Here is a 20826-nt window from a genome sequence, read left to right as displayed (position 1 = left end):
CTAAGTCTGGAGGGAAGCGTTTGTTTTGCTGCGCGAGGTGGGGAGCCCGAACAGCTGCTGTGTGTGTCTGCAAAAGGCCGCATGTCCAGTTCTGTCTTGGGACTTGCGTCCCGACCCAGGAGGAAAGGACCAGCTCTGCCTTCTCCGTCCCTCGGCGGCCAGGAATACGTGCCCCACGCTGGCTCCGCCCCGCCCTGCGTGCGCGCCCCCGGACCCGCCCAGACGTGCGCATGCGCCTCGGGCCCCCGCCTTCGCGCACCACAGCGCGGCCGCCGGGGGCGCGCGTGCGCGCTCCTCTCCCCTTCCACCCCATCTACTCTTCCCCCCCACACCGACCTACTTTTCTGTCTCCAAACCCCGCCGCCTGCCTCGTTCCCGGCGACCAGAGCCCCTCCTCCGGGTTCCCCGGCGTTCCATCCGGGCCCGCGTTCCACTCGGGCGGCCCGCCGGCGGGTGCCGGGGCGGCGGCCGCGCTGGCGGCGGCGGCGACGGCGACCTCGCGCCCCGCCGACACCCGGGCCCGCGCACCCGCCCTCCATCGGAGACAGACAGCGCGCGCGCTCCCCGGGGGCTGCCCTCCCCCCGCGCGCGTCGGCCCCGGGCCCGCGCCGCCGCCGCCGCGCGCGCGCAGCTCAAGTAAAGGAGGAAAAAAAAGGGGGAAAAAATAGAAAGCGGCGGCGGCGGCTGCAGCAGCGATCCGCCGCCGCGCTGGGCCAGGCCGGGCGGCGGACGCGCGAGCCGGCGACCCAGGGGAGAGGCTGCGGCCATCCAGGGCGGGCCGGGTTAAAAAAAGTCGCGGCGGCGGCGGCAACTCAGGGAAGGAGGCCCGAGGGCCGCGAAGAGCGGGCGGGGGGCGGCTGCGCTGCGTCCCGGAGCCTAGAGCCGCCGGGAGCCGGCCGGCGGGCGAGAGGGCGGAGGCGGCTGCAGGAGCAGCGGCGGCGGCGGCGGCGGCGGCGGCGGCGGCATCTCCTCCTCACATGACCCCACTGTTTGTCCCCGTGATCAGCGCGAGCGGCTCCCGTGTCTCCTCCGTCCCCTCCTGCCGCGCGGCGTGAGCGCCGGGCTCGGGGCCCCCCCGGCCGCCCGCCCCCTCCCCTCCCTCCCTCCCCTCCCCTCCCCTCCCCCCCGGGCCCGGCGCCCCCCCCGCCCCCACCCCCCCCATGGACATGCTGGACCCGGGTCTGGATCCTGCTGCCTCGGCTACCGCTGCTGCTGCCGCCGCCAGGTAAGGGAGCCCGGCCGATCCGCGCCCCCGCGCGCCCTGGCCCCGGCCCTTCGTCCTGGCCGCCATGATCCCGAGCGGCCGCCGGGCCCAGCTCAAAATGGAGGCCGCGAGGGAGGGAGGACCCGCGCGAATATCCCTGGCCCCCGGACCTGGCGGTGCCGCAGCCCCAGACTGGGGCGGGCGGGATGGGGGCCCTGCACCTGGGCGAAGGGGCGGGGGCGCGGGCAACCTTGACCCCCTCTTCTTCCCGTCCTCCCCGCAGTCACGACAAGGGACCCGAGGCAGAGGAGGGCGTCGAGCTGCAGGAAGGTGAGTGCTCGCGGGGCCCACCGGGGCCGCGACCTGCGCCCGGGAGGGCACTGGGAGCGCCCTGGCCCGCGCCACCTCTGACCATCCCCCCTACCCTCCTCCGACCGCAGGCGGGGACGGCCCTGGGGCGGAGGAGCAGACGGCGGTGGCCATCGCCAGCGTCCAGCAGGCGGCGTTCGGCGACCACAACATCCAGTACCAATTCCGCACAGAGAATAATGGAGGACAGGTGAGCCTGCGGGCCCGGAGACCGGCGGGCAAGTGGAGGGTTGAGCCCCGGGTAGAGTGGGCGGGCTGGGAGGGGCTCGGACCTGGCCCCTACCCGGGCCCCAGCGCGGGTCTTCCTTCTCTGCCGCCCCCTGCAGGTGACATACCGCGTAGTCCAGGTGACTGATGGTCAGCTGGACGGCCAGGGCGACACAGCAGGCGCCGTCAGCGTCGTGTCTACGGCTGCCTTCGCGGGGGGGCAGCAGGCTGTGACGCAGGTGGGTGTGGATGGGGCCACCCAGCGCCCCGGCCCCGCTGCTGCCTCTGTGCCCCCAGGTCCCGCAGCGCCCTTCCCACTGGTAGGTGCCCAGCAACCCCTGGGGGGATGGAGAAGGGACACTGCCTCTGTTCTTGGGGGAGCCCCAGGGGGTGGGGCACGTGGGACCAAGATGCTGCCTTCAGGCCCTCAGGTGAAATCTCTGTTCTGCACAGTGAAACCTGGGGCAAGATCTTTGGAACTTTTTTTTTTTTTTTTTTTTTTTTGTGAAAGGGGAATCACAGTAACAGGACAGTCTCTTAAAAGTTAAAAGTGGGTCAGTTCACTAAGTGATTGCTGAGTATCTGTCGAGTTCCAGGGCTGTGAGACACAGGGCAGAGTGGCACACACAGAGGGGTTCCCCACTCTCCCTAGAGAATGCAGTAAACATCAAATATGGCAACTAGGGGGATGGATTGGGGAACAAAGATGGCTAAGGGTGGCCTCTGTCCTCCTACTCCCTAGGCTGTAATCCAAAATCCCTTCAGCAATGGTGGCAGCCCGGCAGCTGAGGCTGTCAGTGGGGAGGCACGATTTGCCTATTTCCCAGCGTCCAGTGTGGGAGATACCACGGCTGTGTCCGTACAGACCACAGACCAGAGCTTGCAGGCTGGAGGTAAAGGAAGGAAGGGGCCAGGGCGGAAGGCAGGGGAGGCAACAGGCCTAGCAGGGAGGGAAGCTCCCCCGGCCAGTTCTGACTCTGTCCCCAGTTTTAGCACTAACCCCTGCTTTCCCTGCAGGCCAGTTCTATGTCATGATGACGCCCCAGGATGTGCTTCAGACAGGAACGCAGAGGACAATTGCACCCCGGACACACCCCTACTCCCCGTATGTGCAGCAGACCTGGTCCCAGGAGTAGGGGACACTGGGAGGGCCTGGTGTGGGGGCCCAAGGAAGGGAATGTGTTTCTGAAATCGGAGCCAGGCAGTTGAGTACACGGCAGGCAGTTGGTGTATTTTTTGGTCGGTTTTTGTTTCTTTAATTTAAGTAAAGAAAATGCCATATTCTTTCCTCTCTCTCTTTCTTTCTCTTTCTCTCTCTGCGTATGGATATGTGTTGCAAAGATCATTTTTAAGTCTGACTCCTTAATAAACGTTTGGACCAATGGGCTGGAGGTAACATGCACCTATTTTTTTTTTCTTTTCTAGGAAAATCGACGGAACCAGGACACCACGGGATGAGAGAAGGAGAGCTCAACATAATGAAGGTAAGGTCAGGGTAGAGCTGCTGGGCCTCATGGGCACAGCCTGGCCCGGTGCTTGGAGTCACAGATCAGCAGGCATGCGACAAGTACGTGAGAGGTGCTTGTCGAATGCTGGAAAAGCAGAAATGTGGAGGTTCGCTGTCGCGAGCAAATAGGCAGGAGGTGTGAGCTGCAGTGTGTTTAACATCTCGGCTAGTGACTTTGAATTAATTACTAATATTTTAAATGGCAAGTTTCACATTCATGTATGGATTTCCTGCTCCTCTTGGAAAGTTGGGTTGGTCTGGCTCACCTGGACCTGCCTTCCCACGAAGCAGCTGTTTTGCTCAAGCCCCCCACGCCTCTGCCAGCCTAGCTTCCAGGAGTAGCTCTGGTCTGAGAGAGAGTACATCTGAAGATGAAACTGCGAGAAGTCCATGTCTCTGGCTGAGGCCAGAGCATGTCCAGGGGACACTTCCACCCAAATAGCCATCATTCAGCAGATATTTCCTGAAGGTGGATACTAGGCTGGGCAGTACGTGCCCCGTGCCACTAGTTGGAGTGTCCAGGAAGCTCAGAGTAGTTCAGGCTGTTTGATTGAACACTGACTGGGGGATCAGGTGACGTTTCCCCCAGGGAAGTGGCCTTTGGGAGTGCCTGTCCAGCAGAGGGAAGCACAGGAAGGCAGGGTAGAGTGAGGTTGCTTCGTGGGTGCTGGTTTGGTTAAAGCAGAGGTTCTATGTGGAGTGCTTGGGAGGAGAGAGCTGGGAGGGTCAAGGAAGGCCTTGAACTTCAGGGTGAGGACCTGAGAGTCCTAAAGGTGTTTGATTGGGAGGTGGGCTTATGCGGCTGTGATCTAAGCTGCTCAGTGAGTTCAGGCATTCACTCAGCACGTACGTACTGTGTGCCAGCCCCTGTTCTAGGCCTCAGATACAGCAGCAGATAATGGAACAGACATCCTGGCTCTCACAGGGTGTTCATTCTGGTGGGAGAGACAGAAACTACAGAAAGCTACAATAAGACGTCAGGGAACATAAGTCATGTGTCACGTGAAGGAAGATAAGCCCGGGTAAGGAGATGGAGGGTTATGGCGGCAGTGTGCTCTGTAGGCCTCTCTAGAAGTGATGGCTGAGCAGGGGCCTGAATGGGAAGAGTCCCAGGCAGCGAGGGACAAGCAAGTGCAAACACCCAGGCCTGGGCTGGAACAGACTTGGTGTGTCTGAAGAAGAGCAGGTTTCAGGAAAGATAAGAGGAAGTTGGTGGGGTCGTGGGTGGCCTGGCCAGGGCCAGATCACGTGGGGCCTTGTCAGAGGCCTTCCCGGGGTCCCCATTCCTAGATTTTTATTCTGCTTCGAGGGGAAGTAAGCAGAGGGATTGCGTGTGGAGGCTGGATGGTGAGGGTGATGGGGCACCAGAGGTTAGGGAAACAAGAGTTGACTGTAGCTGGGGGCCTCAGACAGGGCGGGGCCTGAACGGGGCTTGCGGGGGCCCGAGCTGTGGGGCGGAAGAGCACAAGGCTGCAGAATCAGGATTTCGTGAATCAGGCTTTCATGACGGGGTCAGGTTCATTTAAAGGGAAGGGTTGAGTGTGAGCTTGGTTTTGGGTGTGATGGGTTTCAGGGGTCTCCAGCTGTCTACCTTGGGCAGTCCTGGCTCTACTGCGTACTGGTCGTATGACCTTAGGCTGGTTCTTAACCCCCGCGCCTGTTTAGTCCTCTTAAGAATGCGTTAACACGACTGACTACCCCAGAGGCTCGTCGTGAGGGTGCAGCACGTTGAGTCGTGAGCCCCCAGCAGGGTGGTATGCCGCCTGGTAAGACCACAGCTAACGATTCTCGGGAGACCAGCCAGCCACCCTCCACCCTCCTCGCACTCTGCCTCTCACTGGATTAATCCAGCTCCAAAGTCTTGACTTCTCCTCATCCTGTAAAAATCAGTCTCGCTGTGACCTTGCCCTTGCCCTCCAGCTGTGGCCTGCCCACTCTCTCCTAACCTGCAGAGGGTTTGACCCATCCTCTGCCTGGCCTCCCCGTACCCTTGGCAGTCTGGCTCATCTCTCTATCAAAACGGCTCTATTTAAGGTCACTCGTGATGACCTCATTGCCAAATCCACTGGCTTCCTTTCCTGTCTGCGCTCCAAGCATCTGACCCTGCCCGTTCCCCTCCTTTCGGGAATGTTCCTTTCTGCTCTACCTGCTCTGATTCTCCTTTCCAGCCTGCTCCTGAGGGCAGGGCTTCACAGTCACGGCTGTCCTCACGGGGTGCTGAATGGGTAGGTCGGAGGGGGAGCTTGGGAGTCCGTGTTTCAACAAGTTCCCCAGGTGACTCTTCACGATGGGCGAGGTTTGGAAAGTGCTTTGGCTGTTAGCGTTTCTTGAGGTCCAGCCCCTTCTTCTAGCGGTCTCAGGAGAGTGAAACATCAGGCCCAGGGATGGTCAGTATCCCCGAGACCCTATCCCCGGTTGTCGGTGTTTGTCGTTTCTCCCGGGAGTGCGTCTGCGAGCTTTATCCAGAAAAGTATGTGATTCCAAAAAGGAGAGACTGCCCCCTGATGTTCTCCCAGGGCTTCCCCCGCCCCCCGCACTGCACAAAGCTGTCTTTCTGCTCCATCTCTCTGGATCTCCTCTGCACCCATATTTTGAAGTGCCCGTTCAGAATCTCCATTTCTGGTTGTCCTTGAAACACCTCACACTCAACTTGTCCAAGACAGAACCTTCTGTCCCTCCTTCCCAAAGCCTCCCTTTTCCAGAGCAGCAAAAGGCACCCCTGTCATGATTACCGCAGCCAGACTTGAGAGCCAGGCCACTTCAGCTCTGCCCGTTTCCCTCACATCCACAAGCCCTGAGACGCCGTGCCGAAGTGGACCTCAAATCAGCTCTGTCTCCTTTTTCCCTCTTTCCCACATTTCTTGGTACCACAGGGGCCCATCTCTGGGTCGCAGATGCTTCAGGGGCCTGAGGGAGTCAGGATACTTAGTGTGGCAGAAAGGGGAGTGGTGATCCCTGTGGAGAACTGGGGTCTGTGTGTCTGTCCTGCCTGAAGGGTGACTGCATGGTGCCAGCCATCGCTGCCGTGTCAGAATTTGGGCCCACTACTGCCAGAACCTCTGAGAAGCCAGAAATCCAGGTCTTTTATGAAGTCTGATTTTTGAGTTGCTTTTTCTGTTGCGTCGGTTTCCACTCGTACTGTTACTAATTTATTTCTTCTGCTTAATATGGGTTTAATTTGCTGGGGGTTTCCCCCCCAGCCTCTTAAGATGATTTTTAAGCCTTTCTTTATTCTCAATTTAAGGCTTTACAGTTGCGAATTCCAGTCCAATGCTGCTTTAGCTCTATCCCATTGGGATAGGTTGTGCTCTCTTGTCATTCAATTAAAGATATTTCTAGTTTTCCTTATGATTTCTTTGAGCCATGGCTTATTTGGAAGTGTGTTGTTTAGCTACAAATGTTTATGGATTTTCTGGCTATCTTTTTGTTACTGATTTTTAAGTGAGTTTTGTTGTGGTCAGAGAACGTACTCTATGTATATAATTTCAGTTATTTGAAATCCGTTGAGACTTACTTTTACGGCCCCAAATACGGTCTGTTTTGGTGAAAGTTTCTGCGTGTGTTTGAAAAGACAGTGTGTCTGCTGCTGTGTGTGGCGTGCTCCGTCGGTGGTATAGGTCAGGTTGACTGACGGTGTTCAGGTTTTCTATCCTCATTTTTTTTATCTACTTGTCCTGTCAATCGCTGAGGACTGTTGATGTCTTACATTTGTGGATTTGCCCATTTCTCCCATTAGTCCTGGCAGATTTTGCTTCTAAATTGTGTTTTAAATGTTGTATGGGTGTGACTTAAGCCTTCTGAGACACGGACATGGCCTTGGTTTTAACTGGCCTTCCTCCGTTTCGGTTGTGCCGAAGTGGTCTTCCCAAGCCACAGGCCTGACCACATTGCCAAGAAAGGCCCTAGACTCGAGGGCCTAGACCCCTAGGGGAAGAGAAGACAAGGTCCAGACCTGCTAGCAGGGCATTCAGGGGTTCTCAGTCTGTTTCTACAATCTATTCCTGCCACCCTGCGCCACCCCCTGCACCCTCCAAGGTGTTTCCATATCACCGTTTCTGGGTTTCTCGATGCCTGTCGGCCTGATGTCCTTCCTCTCAGAAACCAGCCCAAATGTTTCCTTTCTAAATCCTTCTCTGAAGATATACCCCACCTCACTCCGTGCAGAATGCGTCGTTCCACCCTGGTGTTCCCCAGGCGCTCGGTACAGTCTTCAGTTATAGCACACAGCCCTGTGGCGTCAGCGTCTCCTGTTCACGTGCGCGTCACGCTGGTGCCGTGAGTGCCTAGCACGCAGCCCTGTGGCGTCAGCGTCTCCTGTTCACGTGCACGTCACGCTGGTGCCGTGAGTGCCTAGCACGCAGCCCTGTGGCGTCAGCGTCTCCTGTTCACGTGCACGTCACGCTGGTGCCGTGCGTGCCTAGCACGCAGCCCTGTGGCGTCAGCGTCTCCTGTTCACGTGCACGTCACGCTGGTGCCGTGAGTGCCAGCAGGACAGAGGTTGAGTCCACCATGGACTTCAGCCTCGCGGAGTGCCCCGCGCACAGTAGGGCAGGCGGTAAGTTTCGAAGAAGCAAATGCGAACTGCTGTCCCCGCCCCCACCCCTGCCCCCGGTGGTTTGAAGTGAGGAGTGTGTGTGGGATGCGGCTGCAGCGCGCGGAGCCCAGGCTCGGGAATGTCGGGCTGCGGGAGGGTAGGGGAAGGAACTGGGCAGCCATCTGCTCTAGAGCTCCTCAGCTGAACCCCTAGAGTGGAGCGCGCTGCTGAGGGACGTGGTGGCCAGTGCTGCCAGACCTGGGCAGACCCTTAGCTCCGCTGCTGTTTTGGACCACAGAGTCCCCAAAGACCGTAAGACAGGGTCGTCCTCGCTGGGAAAGTTCACTCACCACGGTAGTGATGGGGCCCAGGTCTGTGCACTCGCTGACCCCAGGGCCAGGGTCAGGTGAAGCTCAATACCGGGCGTCATCTTACCGTGGTAGGGGGAGGTTTCGGCGGAAAGAGAGGAGAGGGAGGGAGGAAGCGAGTCCACGTGGGAGGGTGTCGTCACCGAGGCCGAAGTGGGGGGCTCTTGGAAGGACCGGTCAGCAGCGAGTGGGCAAAAGCAAGTGCCCGGAGAAGACAGTTGGATGTGCCTGTTAGTGGCCAGGCCCATCCCTTGAGGGAGCAGTCGGGTCGGGGGGTGGGGCTGGCCTCAGAGGAGGAGAGGAGTCAGGGGCAAGCTTCTGGCCCACCCCATCTTTCTCATGCTCACCCGACCCCTCCCCCAGTCTCCCAACCCTGAGAAAATACCCCTTGGCCCTCCTTGCCAAGTCCCACCTACGGTCCCCGCTCCTCTATAGACACCACCTGCATTTGTCCATGGGCTGCCCTGGCAGGGGGATGAGAGTGTGTGGGTGAGAGTCACAGGGGCAGCTGGGCTTTCTTGTGTGTCCCCAGCAATTGCCTAGTACGAAGGGCTGGGATAGCTTTGTTCAGTGAGCCCCAAACCAGGGGTCTCAGGCTGCCGTGCAGGCAGACCCCAGGCCGCCGTCATAGGTCATGACAGGCCAGATGAGAAGACAGGGCAAAGACACATACGAGTCCTGCCTGAAGGGGGCAGCTTCCCCGCAACTCAGCAGACAGAGTGAGATTGTGGTGTTTTATGAAATAAATCACAAATCTGGACTTTTCAAGTGAAATATGCCAGTAGCTTGTCAAACCTGGCCTTCAAGAGAGGGTCCGTAGCGTTTCTTTCTGGGTGACCCAGTGCCCTGATGGGCCAGGCCCCTGAGAGCCGCAGTGCCAGCCGGGGAAGCTGAGACTTGCTGCGGGGACCCTGGAAAAGGACTTCCAGTGGAGGTGAGACGTGGTCAGACCGTGATTTTAAAGATGAAAAGAGAAATAGGATCGTGGGGCCCAGGGCTGTGGGGAGACCTGAGCACCGTGGAGAATCAAATGCAGGGGCCGTGGGGACTGGAGAAGGGTGCCCCGGTCCTGTGTAAAGGGCTCTGGCCCATTCTTGCCTGCCAAGAACACGTGCCCACTGTGGCCACAGCTCCAGTTTTCAAAAGAGGCCAATTGTTAGGTGAAGTTTCCTAATTTTTAAATGTCGAATCAGATTTTTGAAAACACGCTGGGCGGGTAAAGCGAACCCTGCAGCCCCCCAGCTGTCGATTCTGCCTTGGGGTACGTGTGGCACTTGAGGGTTCCTCTTGAGGAGCGATGTGGAGGGGGCTGGAGCCAGCTGCCTGGGTTCAGATCGGAGCCCCGCACTTGCTGGCGGTGTGGCCTTGGGTGGCCTCGGCTCTCGTGGCACCTGCCTTAGGAGGTGAATCGCCCGGGCACAGAGGGGGTGCTGTGAACATAGCCTCGTTCCTGCTGTTCTTGCTGCAGTGGAGCGGAGGCGGAGGGACAAGATCAACAACTGGATCGTCCAGCTTTCAAAAATCATTCCGGATTGTAATGCAGATAATAGCAAGACAGGAGCGGTGAGTGCCCTCCGGCCCTCAGTGCTGTGGCGGCCCGGCCCCGGCCCCTTGCGGAGAGTCTGCCTGGCCGCCAGAGGTGGGAGCCGCCCGGGGCCGAGCCGGTGGGCGGCGGGCGGCGGCCAGCGGGCAGTGCTGATGCTCATGCCCACCCCCCAGAGTAAAGGAGGGATCCTGTCGAAGGCCTGCGACTACATCCGGGAGCTGCGCCAGACCAACCAGCGCATGCAGGAGGCCTTCAAGGAGGCCGAGCGGCTGCAGATGGACAGTGAGCTCCTGAGGCAGCAGGTGAGCGGCAGGCCTGGGCGGGTGGCGAGGCGCGCCCAGGAACCCCAGGACGCGGGGAGCCAGCCCCGGCTGCCTGTGCCCCGTCGTGTCTGGCAGATCGAGGAGCTGAAGAACGAGAACGCCGTGCTCCGCGCCCAGCTGCAGCAGCACAACCTGGAGATGGTGGGCGAGAGCGCCCGGCAGTGACGCCGTCCGCAGCGTGCGGCGCGGGCCGCCTCCGGGCCCCTGCCGTCCCTTTCCCCAGCCCTTAGCACAGAGAGGGACAGACGCCCCTCCCCCAGCTGCGTTTTTTATAGTAGATTTTTAACAAAAAACGGGGAGAAATAATGAATTTCTGTGGATAAGCACCCACTGCTCTCCTCAACTTGGAAACAATATCCTCCCTGCCCGTCTGTCTGTCTCCCTTCTCCCGGCCCCTACTCAGCCCTGGCACTTCTAGTGGTCTCACCTGGAGGCAAGAGGAAGGAGGACAGAGCCCCTGCCATACCCCACTGCCTCCTTGGACTCTAGAGGTACTGAGACAGGGTGCTTATGGGAAGGAGGGGAGCCTTTGGGGGACCAGCCCTGGGGCCTGGACCTAAGCAGGGAGGCCATGTCCCACCCCACCTCTTGTTTCTGGAACCCTGCTCCCCTTTGGGTGTGTGAGTGTGTTCTAATTTTCTTTATGGAAAAAAATGGACAAAAAAAAATAGAGAGAGAGAGAGAGGTATTTAACTGCAATAAACTGGCCCCATGTGGCCCCGCCTTGTCTGTCTGTGTATCTGTCCATCTCAGGTGTGGGGAGGGAGTCTGGGGTCTGTGCAGGGCTCCTGAGGGCAGGGCCTCCCTCTTGTGTTCGTGGCTGTGTGCTGGTCCCTGCCATCCAGTACCGCCTGGTACCCAGTCTGTTGGTTGTGTGGATGAAGGAATTAAGGAATGAATAGCCTCGCGGAGGCCCAAGGTGTTGCATATGTGGTGTGGGGGACAGGGGGAGCCAGGGTCAAGGACATGTCCCATGTGTTTGGAGGAGAGGCTGGGGTCTTCTGTGTCACCAGTTCCGAAACAGGACTGGCTCCTGGCCCTGCTCTTCTGAGCTGACGCCCTCCCCTCTGCGTCAGCCAATGGTGGGGCCTGGCCTTGAGCACCCCCACCCCCAGGGAGGGCAGATGGCCAGGAAGCCAGGCTTGGCCCGTCAGCCTGTCGCCTTGCACTGCAACTCTGGCGCCTGTGCTGTGACCCCTGCCCCTGGTTGATGATGAAACCTGGCCTGAGTTGAGATGCAGTGATGCCTGGCAGTGCTGGGGGATGCTGCTGTGTCTCCCCGTGCAACTCCAGCCACTCCCAGCATCTAGGCCTGGTCACCTGACTGAGCTCGCCACGCTGCGCCCATCCCAGATGCCCCCAGCTGGTTTCTTCCTTCCAAGAGCCCCGTCTCCTTCCCTCCTCTGTCTGAGAGTGAGGTTGTGTGCAGCCGGAGGGGCCTGACAGAGTGAGTGGGGAGGCAGATGGCAGGGAACAGCATTACTTCCCAGGGGCCCCCACTTTTGTGCTCTTTGAGTGGGCCCTGGCAACAGTTTGGGGCCAGGAAGAAGAGTTCATTCCTTGACAGCACCATCCCCAGGTTCGTAGGGTTAACACTGGATGGCCCTAGAGTGAGCCGGGGAGGGAAAATGGCCAAGGGGCCATCTCTGGAGTCAAGGTTTGCTGTTGTCCTGGGCCGTGTGCGCTCTAAGATGGTTCAGGTCATGGGTAGCAATGAGGTTGCTGCAGTCAGGCAGCCTCGGCTCAGCTCCCCTTCCCATGGTGGGCAGGGAGCCGGCCCTCTGAAGGAAAGCCTGGGTTGTTAGTGTTTGCCAACGTCTGTGGTGTAAGGACTCCCACATCAGTGGGTTTCAAGGTGCCAACACGATGCCCCTAACTTTGGAGTTGGGATGGGACGTGCACAAGCTGCTCATTGAGCCATATGAGCCAGGTCCAGCAGACCCACCGTGCCCTCCTGTGTTTTCTGGGAGGCAGGAAAGCCTGGTGATGAGGGCACAGGCCCCAGTCAGGCTGCCCGGGCTGAAGTCCCGACTGCCTCTGGCTGGCCGAGCTTGGGCAGCGCCCTCACCTTTGCCTTCAGCTCCTCTCCTGAAAAGTGAAGAAAGTTAAGTCTCAGGTGGGCATGGTGGGCTCCTCTCTCAGGAGCAGGATCTAGGAAGCCTGGCCCCTGGGGTCAGTGGCTGAGAAGGCAGCTAGCACCCTGAATACAGAGCAGAGCCCAGGATGGGTCAGGTAGGAGCTGCTCAGAGGATAGGTGGCACAGGCTGAGTTAACCCAAAAGTGAGTCAATACACCTGCCGGCTCATAAGGTGCAGTCAGATGTTAGCTATTACCGTCACCACTGTCTTTTTTGGCCAAAAGTTCGCAGGAATATTTCCCAGATACCCGGGCCACATCTTAAGTTTCTGACACTTGAAAAACCCTACAGGTGGGGCTTCCCTGGAGGTCCAGTGGTTAAGACTTTGCCTTCCAATGCAGTGGGTGTGGGTTCCATCTCTGGTCGGGGAGCTAAGATCCCACAGGCCTCATGGCCAAAAAACCAAAACAGAAGCAATATTGTAACAAATTCAATAAAGACTTTAAAAGTGGTCCACATCAAAGAAAAAAAAAAAAAAGACCCCATACGTGTTCTGGGAGCTCCTGTCGACACAGACTCCTGCACGTGGCCGTCACGGTGTTCCCTCCCCGGCAAGTGACAGCCATATGGCATGTGAATGAGGAGGCCGGGGAAGGGTGGGGAAGGAGGGCGCCTCACTCCTGCTCATCGACCAGTTCAGCTGCTGGGGCAAAAGGTGGAATTTTTTCTGAAATCAACAGGGTGATGTCATGTTGGGGAAAGTGTTTCCCAGGTGGCTGGCAAGAGGCGTGTGTCTGTGGTCGCGTCTGTCCCACCTCCTGGACACACCTCTGCTGGCTGAGGGTGACACAACCCTGTTCCCTGTCACTCTGTTCCCGCTTATCTCTCCCGCCTTTTCGGCGCCACCACCTTCTTGGAAATGAGTTGGGCCAAAGGGGAGGGGGCTTAGCATCCCCGCCCCCCCTCCCCTAGGAGGCCCCATAAAAGCAACTGTAACTGGGCTTCCAGACACCAGAGCAAGTCCTAGACGTAATAGAAGGACAGCCAGACGGACGGCACAATGGCACTGAACATGCAGATCCGGGCCACCTGCCTCCTGCTTCTCCTGGTCACCCTGACCAGTGGCTTCGTTCTCCCACCCCAGGTGAGAGCCCACAGGGTCTGGGCCCAGGAGGGCAGCCAGAATCGCAACGGAGAGCCAGGTCCCTGGGAGGGGACAGCGGAGGGCAGCAGGAGACCCCAGCACGGGCCAGAGCTCAGGGCAAGCAAAGGGGGACAGGCAGCTGCTCGAAGTGCAGAGATGGGGTACTGAGTGGCAGGGACTGGGGGCCCTGATCTAATTCCACAGCTATTTATTGAGGGCCTACTCTGTGTTAAGTCCTCTTCTAGACAGTGGTGACCAAGCAGTGAACAAGGTAGATGAGAGAGTATTCTCGTGGAGCTTACATCCTGGTCAGGGAAATTAGTCAGTGAACTTAAAACAAGTGAACACTTGTGTTTAGTAAATGCTATTCGTGAATAACATAAAAGATGGTGGGAGAGTGATGATGTGGGTTGGCTTCTTTAGATGGCATCAAGGGCTGGCTCTTTTGTGAGAAAATGTTATTTGACCTATGACAGGGAGGAGAAGAGAAGGGGGCAGCCAGCCAAGACCAAGGTGGGGCAAGCATGGTGTACCTGAGGACTAGAGGGCTTGGTAAGGGAAGGAGATGGTGCTTCGAGATGAGACCGAGGGCTGGCCATGCCACGTCTTGTGGGCAACTGTGCAAACGCTGATCTTCCTCCAAGCACAGGGGAAGCCCTGCAGGCTTTTAAGCCGAGATCTGACGGATAACCCATGGGGAACGGGTTGTAAGGGACAAGATACAGGCAGGGACTGGCCTCCAGGCCACGGAGAGTGCTACGGAAGAGTGAGCAGCTGCGGAGAGAGAAGACGGATCTGGGATGTTTGTAGGCAGGAGAACCACCCGTGGGAAGGTGCGGAAAGGCCACAAAGTAAGGCCACTCCTAGGATTCCAGCTGAACCAGCGGACGCCAACCCCTGGGGAGGAGCTGGTCGGTGGGAGCGAGACTGAGAGCTCTGCCGGGGCCCTGCCGTCCTCAATTCCCCTTTTGCTTTCACAGACAAGACGGCTCGCAGACCTCCAGACCCAGGACACAGCAGAAGCCGCAGCTGGCTTGACGGTGAGGTTCCCTGGCACTCCCTTCAGAGCCTCCCACGCCTTCCCATGCCTACGCCCCGCTCACTGCCCTTCTTTCCCACAGCCCGCGCTCCAGAGGCTGAGACGAGACACCCACTTCCCCATCTGCACGTTCTGCTGTGGCTGCTGCTACAAAGCAACGTGCGGGTTATGCTGCAGAACCTAGAGCAGCCCCTGCCGCCCTGCCCCCGGCCCCTTATTTATTCCTGCTACCCTCCAACCCTCAGTGAACGGTCTTGGAATAAAATGGCCGGTTCTAGCTCTTATTTTCCAAGCCAGAGTCCATTGTCTTTTCTCCCTGCCAAAGGCCTATGCCAGAGGCTCGTTGTGGCCCCTGTCTTGGGAGGGCCAGTGCTCGGTGGGGTGTGTGGGGTTGGTGTGCTTGCAAGGAAGCTTGTTGAAGGGTATTTGGTTTCTGTTCTTCCCATCTTTCCCTGCTTCAGAAAACCTCGAATTTATGTTGCAACAGCAGGGAATGAAAGTTAAAGTTTCCTCCTTGCAATCTTCTGCAATTTACAGGGGTAAATTCACATGCCTAGCAAGGGTTCTCAGAGTAAGGTCTGGGGACTACTCCAGGGCTCCACAAGGTGGAAACTACTAAGATGTTTCCCGTCTTTCTCACTCTCATTCCCTCGTGAGTGGACAGCGAGGCCCCATGACGTGTGAGGACGTCATCCTTCTGACGTCTGGTAGATTGTGTGCTTGTGTATCTTGTGCTTTAAAAATTTCTCAGTTTCAATTTCTAATAGATTAAGCACCTATAGATATAACTCACTAGAACACAAGGTTTTTGAAGTTCTCAATAAGTTTTCAGAGTATAAAGGGGTCCTGAGACCAAAACACTTGAGAACCACTGGCCTTCAGGGACCACTAGGTGACGTAAATGAGTGAGATGTGATGGATTTGTTTCACAGGAGCATCTTCACTTATATTCTCTCAATAACAACATACTTTGCATAGGAGATACATAGGACAATACTGTTCATCTCCATAAGGGGTTGAATTCCCTCCCTTGCTTCTTGAAAACTGTATCCCTGTCAATTTATCTGATTTCCCCACTTTTGATAGAAGAAATGCAAGATGCATTTCACTATCACCTTAGCCCATGAGAACACATCAGCGCTAGCGTGATGATAAAGGGCCTCGGCCATTTGGCTTCAATGTTGCGTAAAGATAGGGAGTGGGGAGGCCTGGGGCCCCATCTAAAGAGGGCTGCCAGGCATAGCTGCCATGCCCACAGGCAGGCGACACATGGCTAGAGCGCCTTTTCAAGAGAAGGTGGCGGGCTTCCCTGGTGGCGCAGTGGTTGAGAGTCTGCCTGCCGATGCAGGGAACGCGGGTTCGTGCCCCGGTCCGGGAGGATCCCACACGCCGCGGAGCAGCTGGGCCCGTGAGCCATGGCCGCTGAGCCTGCGCGTCCGGAGCCTGTGCTCCGCAACGGGAGAGGCCACAACAGTGAGAGGCCCGCGTACCGGCAAAAAAAAAAAAAGAGAAGGTGGCAATCCTTATTTTATGTGAAATTTCCCGATCTTTAAAATATTGACAACTGATGAAAGGAATCTGATTTTTTAAAAATCAACACCCTAGGAGCCAAACCAAACCCAGCTGGGAGCCAGATCAGTCCCGTACACTACCGACTTCTGCCTCGGAAGCCACGAGAGGTTGGTCCTCTGGGAGAGGTTTTCCTGAACAGAGACCGAAGGATGGGGAGAGGAGGACTTGGGGAGCTTGGCGTCCTTTTAGCTGCGGGATCTCACAGGCATCCTCCTCTTGCTCTGAAACCCCACTTCCTCATCTGTAAAAGGACAGAAGCCTCTACAGTCCTCAGATCATCGGGCTGTTGAGATGCTCAGAGAGGGTTGAGTGTGAGTGGAAACTGTCAAATACCTCATCAATGCAAAGGATTCGTATTGACAGAGGAGGTGGAGGCCTCTCAGACCCTCCTGATAAATAAGCCCCGGGAGGCGGGAAACCCAAAACTGCTAATTGCACTTGATGACATCAGTGCTCTTCTCTCACCTTAGCCGGTCCTTCAGGTGGTCCTAGTGATGTGAGGCGGAGGCACCCAAACATTAGCATGCACCCGACTCTCCTGGAGGGCCTGGTAAAATGCAGATTTGGCAGGTCTGGGGTGGGGCCTTAGAATCTGCATTTCTAACAAGCTCCCAGCTGATACTGCTGCTGCTGGCCTGGGGGCCACAGTTTGAAGACTCCTGCTGCTGAAGCTGCCAACTCTGGCTGAGGGCAGAGAGCACCTCTGGGTTGGACCAACCACCCGCTACCCCTCAAGAGCACGTGCAACGAGTGGGCCTGGGAAGGCTTGATTCTGCCCTGAGATCAATTTTGCTTGGTCTGCACAATGTTTTAGACAAAAATTGGGCTAATGTCTAAAGATAGAGGTATTTCACGTAAAAATCTGAACTCCTGCTGTTATGGGCTGAACTATGTCCCTCTAAAATGTATACGTTGGGAATTCCCCGGTGGTCCAGTGTTTAGGACTAGATGCTTTCACTGTGGTGGCCTGAGTTCAATTCCTGGTCGGGGAACTAAGATCCCACAAGCCGCATGGCAAAATAGAATAGAATAGAATAGAATAGAATGATCTATATGTTGAAGTCTTAATCCCCAGTGCGATTGTGTGGCATTTGGTGCTAGGGTCTTTACAGAGATAATCACATTAAAAGGAGGTCATTATGCTGGGTCCTAATACAATAGGACTGGTATGCTTATAAAAAGTGGAAATTTGGACACAGAGACCCGCATATAGGGAAAACGCCATGTGGACATGGAGACTTCTATCCTCCAGCGCTGTGAGACAATAAACTGTTTCTTCAGCCACCCAGTTTGTAAGACTTTGTCACAGTAGTTCTAGCAAACTAACACACCTGCCTTGCCTGGAAGGATCCGATGATCAGGTAGCACTGGTAGCTGGATCTGAGTAGCACCTCTCCTTTCTGTTGGCACATGCTCTCCGGTCCCCCAGTCCTCCCTTGGGCTGGAGACCCGAGTGCAGATCTCAGCGATAGAGCCCTCTGTGGGACTCACTCACGTGTACATCCCGCCCCCAGGGACAGCCATCATTCAGTTCACACCCGGAGAGACGATAGACCCACCCCCCCTAAACTGCTCGGGCACAAGACCCCAAGGTGGCTGGTGTTGATGCTGAAGGCTGTGACATGAGTCCCCTAGGATCTCCGTGTCCTCTCCCAAAGCCCAAGCACCAGGCCACTCTCTTGTCTGGAACCCTGGCGTTCAAGCCCCACCCCACTCTCAGTGGGCCTTTGTCCCTGACTGGGAAAGGCACGGGCAGAGTCTGACATCATGAAGCCCGAGGTGGGGGTGGGACTCCCCATCCCCCTCCATCCAGCCTTCTCTGACTCCTCACTCCCCAGTCTGAGGGATTTCCCCACCCATCACCCTCTGCATCTCTCCCCCCGCCCCCCCCACCCCCGGGGCTGGGCTCTCCCTTGGGAGAAAGGACCCTCCCCGCCTCCCTCCCTACTGCCCTGGCCTGAAGGAGGGCAGAAGATGCCCCAGTGTGACTGAACAGCTCATGGTCAAACCACTGCTCCACTTCGTCACACCGCCATCACCATGCAAAGGTCATGACCAATGGGAGGGGCTGGGGTGGCAGGAGGACCACCGTGGACTCTGCACACAGAGGGTCCCTACCCAGCTCAGAGAGTCAGCACAGCCCTGGCTGAGCACCCTCTGTGCACCAGGCACTGTTCTAGGGGATACAGTGGTGAACAAGACAGGCAGACAGACAAACAGGCAGGCGGAGACCTGAGCTCAGATGCCAGTGGGGAAGCAGCTCACTGAGGGTGCAGGTTGGCAAATGGCGTGCTGAGGGCCATAGAGGGACCGAGCAGCATTTAAACAGAGGAACTTGGCTTGGTGAGAGGGGCCGGGCAGGCTTCCAGAGGAAGCAGCGTCCAAGCTGGGAGCCAACAGGCCGCACAGGCTACGGCCAGCAGCGGAGCGGGGAGTGGGACGGGGCAGGGGAGCTTTCTAGGAGGAAGGAAGAGGCGCCAAGGCCTCCGCTCAGGGTATTTGAGGATCACACCCATGCACCCACTCTGCGTTTACGAATCTTAACTCTGCCAGGAGCCAGCCTCCCAGCAGGCTAGATTGGGCGTAAGCAGCCCAAGCCCTGTCCTCCTGGAGGAGGTCATGTTATCACGGGAGGAGACAGTCAACACATAAGGTTGTTTCCAATGGCAAGAAGTGGCTGGAAGACAATAGACCAGGATGTGGGTACCAAACGCGACACCCTCTAGAGAGCGTGGACGTGACTGGAGCCCAGAGTGAGATGTCCTGCCTCCTCCTCCTGGCCACACCGGCCTCTGTGGCCTCTCAGGCCTGGGGTTGTCCCTAACACTGCCACCAAGGTCCCCTAGACGCTGAGGACAGTGCCTTCTGCTTCTCAGCCTGAGACTCCAGAGATCTTAGAGCATCCTCCCAGGGACCCAGAACCAGGGTACACAGTGATGGAGGGGGGAATGAGTGAGGCAGCCGCCCCCAGCCCCTCCAGGAAGGAGCTCGTAGAACCCAGGCATCAGGCTGCCCAGTTCAAGCAGTGGTGACAAGGGCCCTTTGTGCCCCCCTCCCCCGGGGGCAGGGAGGAGCTGGGCCTTGGAGGCAGGCGGCCCCTGGCACCCGGGGGAGGGGAGGGGCTGGTAAGTGGGGCCCTAGACCCTGGGAGGCCAGGGGACTGCGAGCGGGGCCTGCGGAGCAGAGGGTGCAGAAGCAAGAGCATCAGGTGAGTACTGCAGCCGAGAGGGCCGTGGGACGGGGAGGAGAACAGAGGACCGGGGCTGAGAGCACGGGGCAGGGTCGCCCAGGGCATGTGCAATGCGAAGCGGTCTGGGCCGTGGATGGTGGCTGGGAGCTGCCACTAATTTAGGGTGGGGGAGGGTGCTGCGGGCATGGGCTGGGACCGTGGCAGGGGTAGTGACAGGGCCTTGGGAAGAAACCACAGAGAGAAAGAATGAAGAGCCCTCCTCAGCCCCCCTCTGGTGGACGTTCTGCCCTGGGGCTCCTAAGTTTGTGGCAGATGGGGTGGAAGTCATCCAGGGACGGGTGAAGAGTGGAAGGATGCCCAGGTGATCAGACGTCTGCATCCTGCCATCTGGGAGGGTGCTGTGAGCGAGCAAGTTCCAGCCCCTGAGCACACGACGGGGGCGCGCGTGCTCATGCACCCCTCTTAGTGAGTCTTAATCCACATCAGTGTTTCTCCACCTTTATTTACACCCCGCTAAGGAAAGCTTTTAGACCTGTTTTTCCTAATCCAGCTCCCCCCATGAGATCTTAATATTATGGATAGACTGTATATGTTTATGTACCGTGGTCCTTTAGAGAGCCACAAACCACTGTAATAACTAAGATTTTTCTGAACCCCACCCCAAGAACCAATTTTCACCCCCATTCAGAAGGCATGGTCTACACACTTGTTTCACACGTCTGCCCAGGCCCTGTGGCCCTCACCTGTGTCTACCTCCCGTACCTTCCCGTCGCAGGTGCAAAGGTGGCATCTGCTGCGTGTCCATCAGCATGTGTCTGAGTGGGTCTGTCCATAGCCGGTCCGAGTGTCTTTGCGAGCATGGCACGCAGGCAGGTCCGTGTGTATGCCCGATTGCCATGCCTATGCCCGTCCCGGTGTGTGGTGGGCAGGAGGACGCAGGTGTGTGTGTGTCTGCCACACGGGGGTCTCGGTGCCTGTCGGCGTGTGCAGAGACCTGACTGGTGTTACGGTGCGAGCCTGCTCCTTCTGGCTGCGTCCAGATCTGTCACATTTCATGGCAGTATTTGCATGTGTCTGACCGCATGCGTCTGTCCGTGGGAAGAGAGTGTCAAAGGCCAGGAAGAGAAGCCACTTGGAAACACTGGGTCCAACCCTGAGGCGACCCACAGAGGAGCTGGGTGCCAGGGAGTCACTAACCCCAATCCCTGGTCCTTCCTGGCTCCACTCAGAGCCCAGCCAGGCTCGCCCAGCTCTTGCCTCACCCCCATCTACCCCAGAAGCCCCCCAGGACGAGGCACCCTCACCCTGAGGGAACAGGGCTCTTTTGTGCCGGGCTCGCGCCTCTGGAGGGGGGGGACGCCAGGGGCCATCTGTAGGGTGGGAGGGGGCGGCAGGAATTCACGTGGCATGTTGGGAATGTTGATGATGTGAAACCCAGTCATTGATGGGGCTGGGTCCCTGCCTCCCAGCCCCAGGCCTCAGCCGTGGGACGTGTGCTCTCTCACCGCGTTCACTCCCCCCGCCTCCCCCCACCCCCAGAGCTCTGCTGCTTCCCTTTTCTTCCCGAGAGTCCTCCTCCATCGCAGTTTGCCTCGGAAGGTGACCACAGAGTAGCTTTCAGGCTGTGTGGGAGGGTCCCAAGCAACCATGGGCAACAGAGACCATGTGGGCAGCCTACAGGATCTACTCACAGTAGATCCTGAAAGCGGGACGGGGAGGGGCAGGGGACCCTCAGGCCCCCACCTC

The 20826-nt window shown here is 57.9% G+C and overlaps 2 protein-coding genes across 3 annotated transcripts; both read left to right on the top strand.

The window, feature by feature from the left end:
* The first annotated feature begins 1141 nt into the window (after window positions 1–1141).
* Window positions 1142–10353, top strand: USF2 (upstream transcription factor 2, c-fos interacting). Of its 2 annotated transcripts, none has more exons than XM_089902331.1 (10): window positions 1142–1225; window positions 1488–1534; window positions 1645–1763; window positions 1900–2019; window positions 2523–2673; window positions 2798–2885; window positions 3206–3264; window positions 9658–9752; window positions 9909–10037; window positions 10134–10353. In XM_089902331.1, the coding sequence occupies exons 1-10, from the start codon at window positions 1161–1163 to the stop codon at window positions 10221–10223; spliced, it is 963 nt and encodes a 320-aa protein (XP_089758457.1). In that variant the 5' UTR covers window positions 1142–1160; the 3' UTR covers window positions 10224–10353. The 2 variants fall into 2 exon arrangements, with proteins under 2 accessions (XP_089758457.1, XP_022442102.1); XM_022586394.3 differs by having other exon boundaries at window positions 1145–1225; window positions 1900–2100.
* Window positions 10354–10363: 10 nt separating this feature from the next.
* On the top strand, window positions 10364–17764 carry HAMP (hepcidin antimicrobial peptide). The gene is made up of 3 exons (XM_022586470.3): window positions 10364–13279; window positions 14260–14319; window positions 14401–17764. Exons 1-3 carry the CDS (start codon window positions 13196–13198, stop codon window positions 14500–14502), a joined length of 246 nt encoding a protein of 81 aa, XP_022442178.2. The 5' UTR covers window positions 10364–13195; the 3' UTR covers window positions 14503–17764.
* Window positions 17765–20826: the final 3062 nt, after the last annotated feature.

This window comes from Delphinapterus leucas, chromosome 20, assembly GCF_059928025.1.
Source record: "Delphinapterus leucas isolate spDelLeu-1000000601 "Yukka" chromosome 20, BTC_Dleu_Yukka2, whole genome shotgun sequence".
NCBI classification, from domain to species: Eukaryota; Metazoa; Chordata; class Mammalia; order Artiodactyla; family Monodontidae; genus Delphinapterus; species Delphinapterus leucas.
This window is presented reverse-complemented; position numbering and strand designations above follow the sequence as displayed.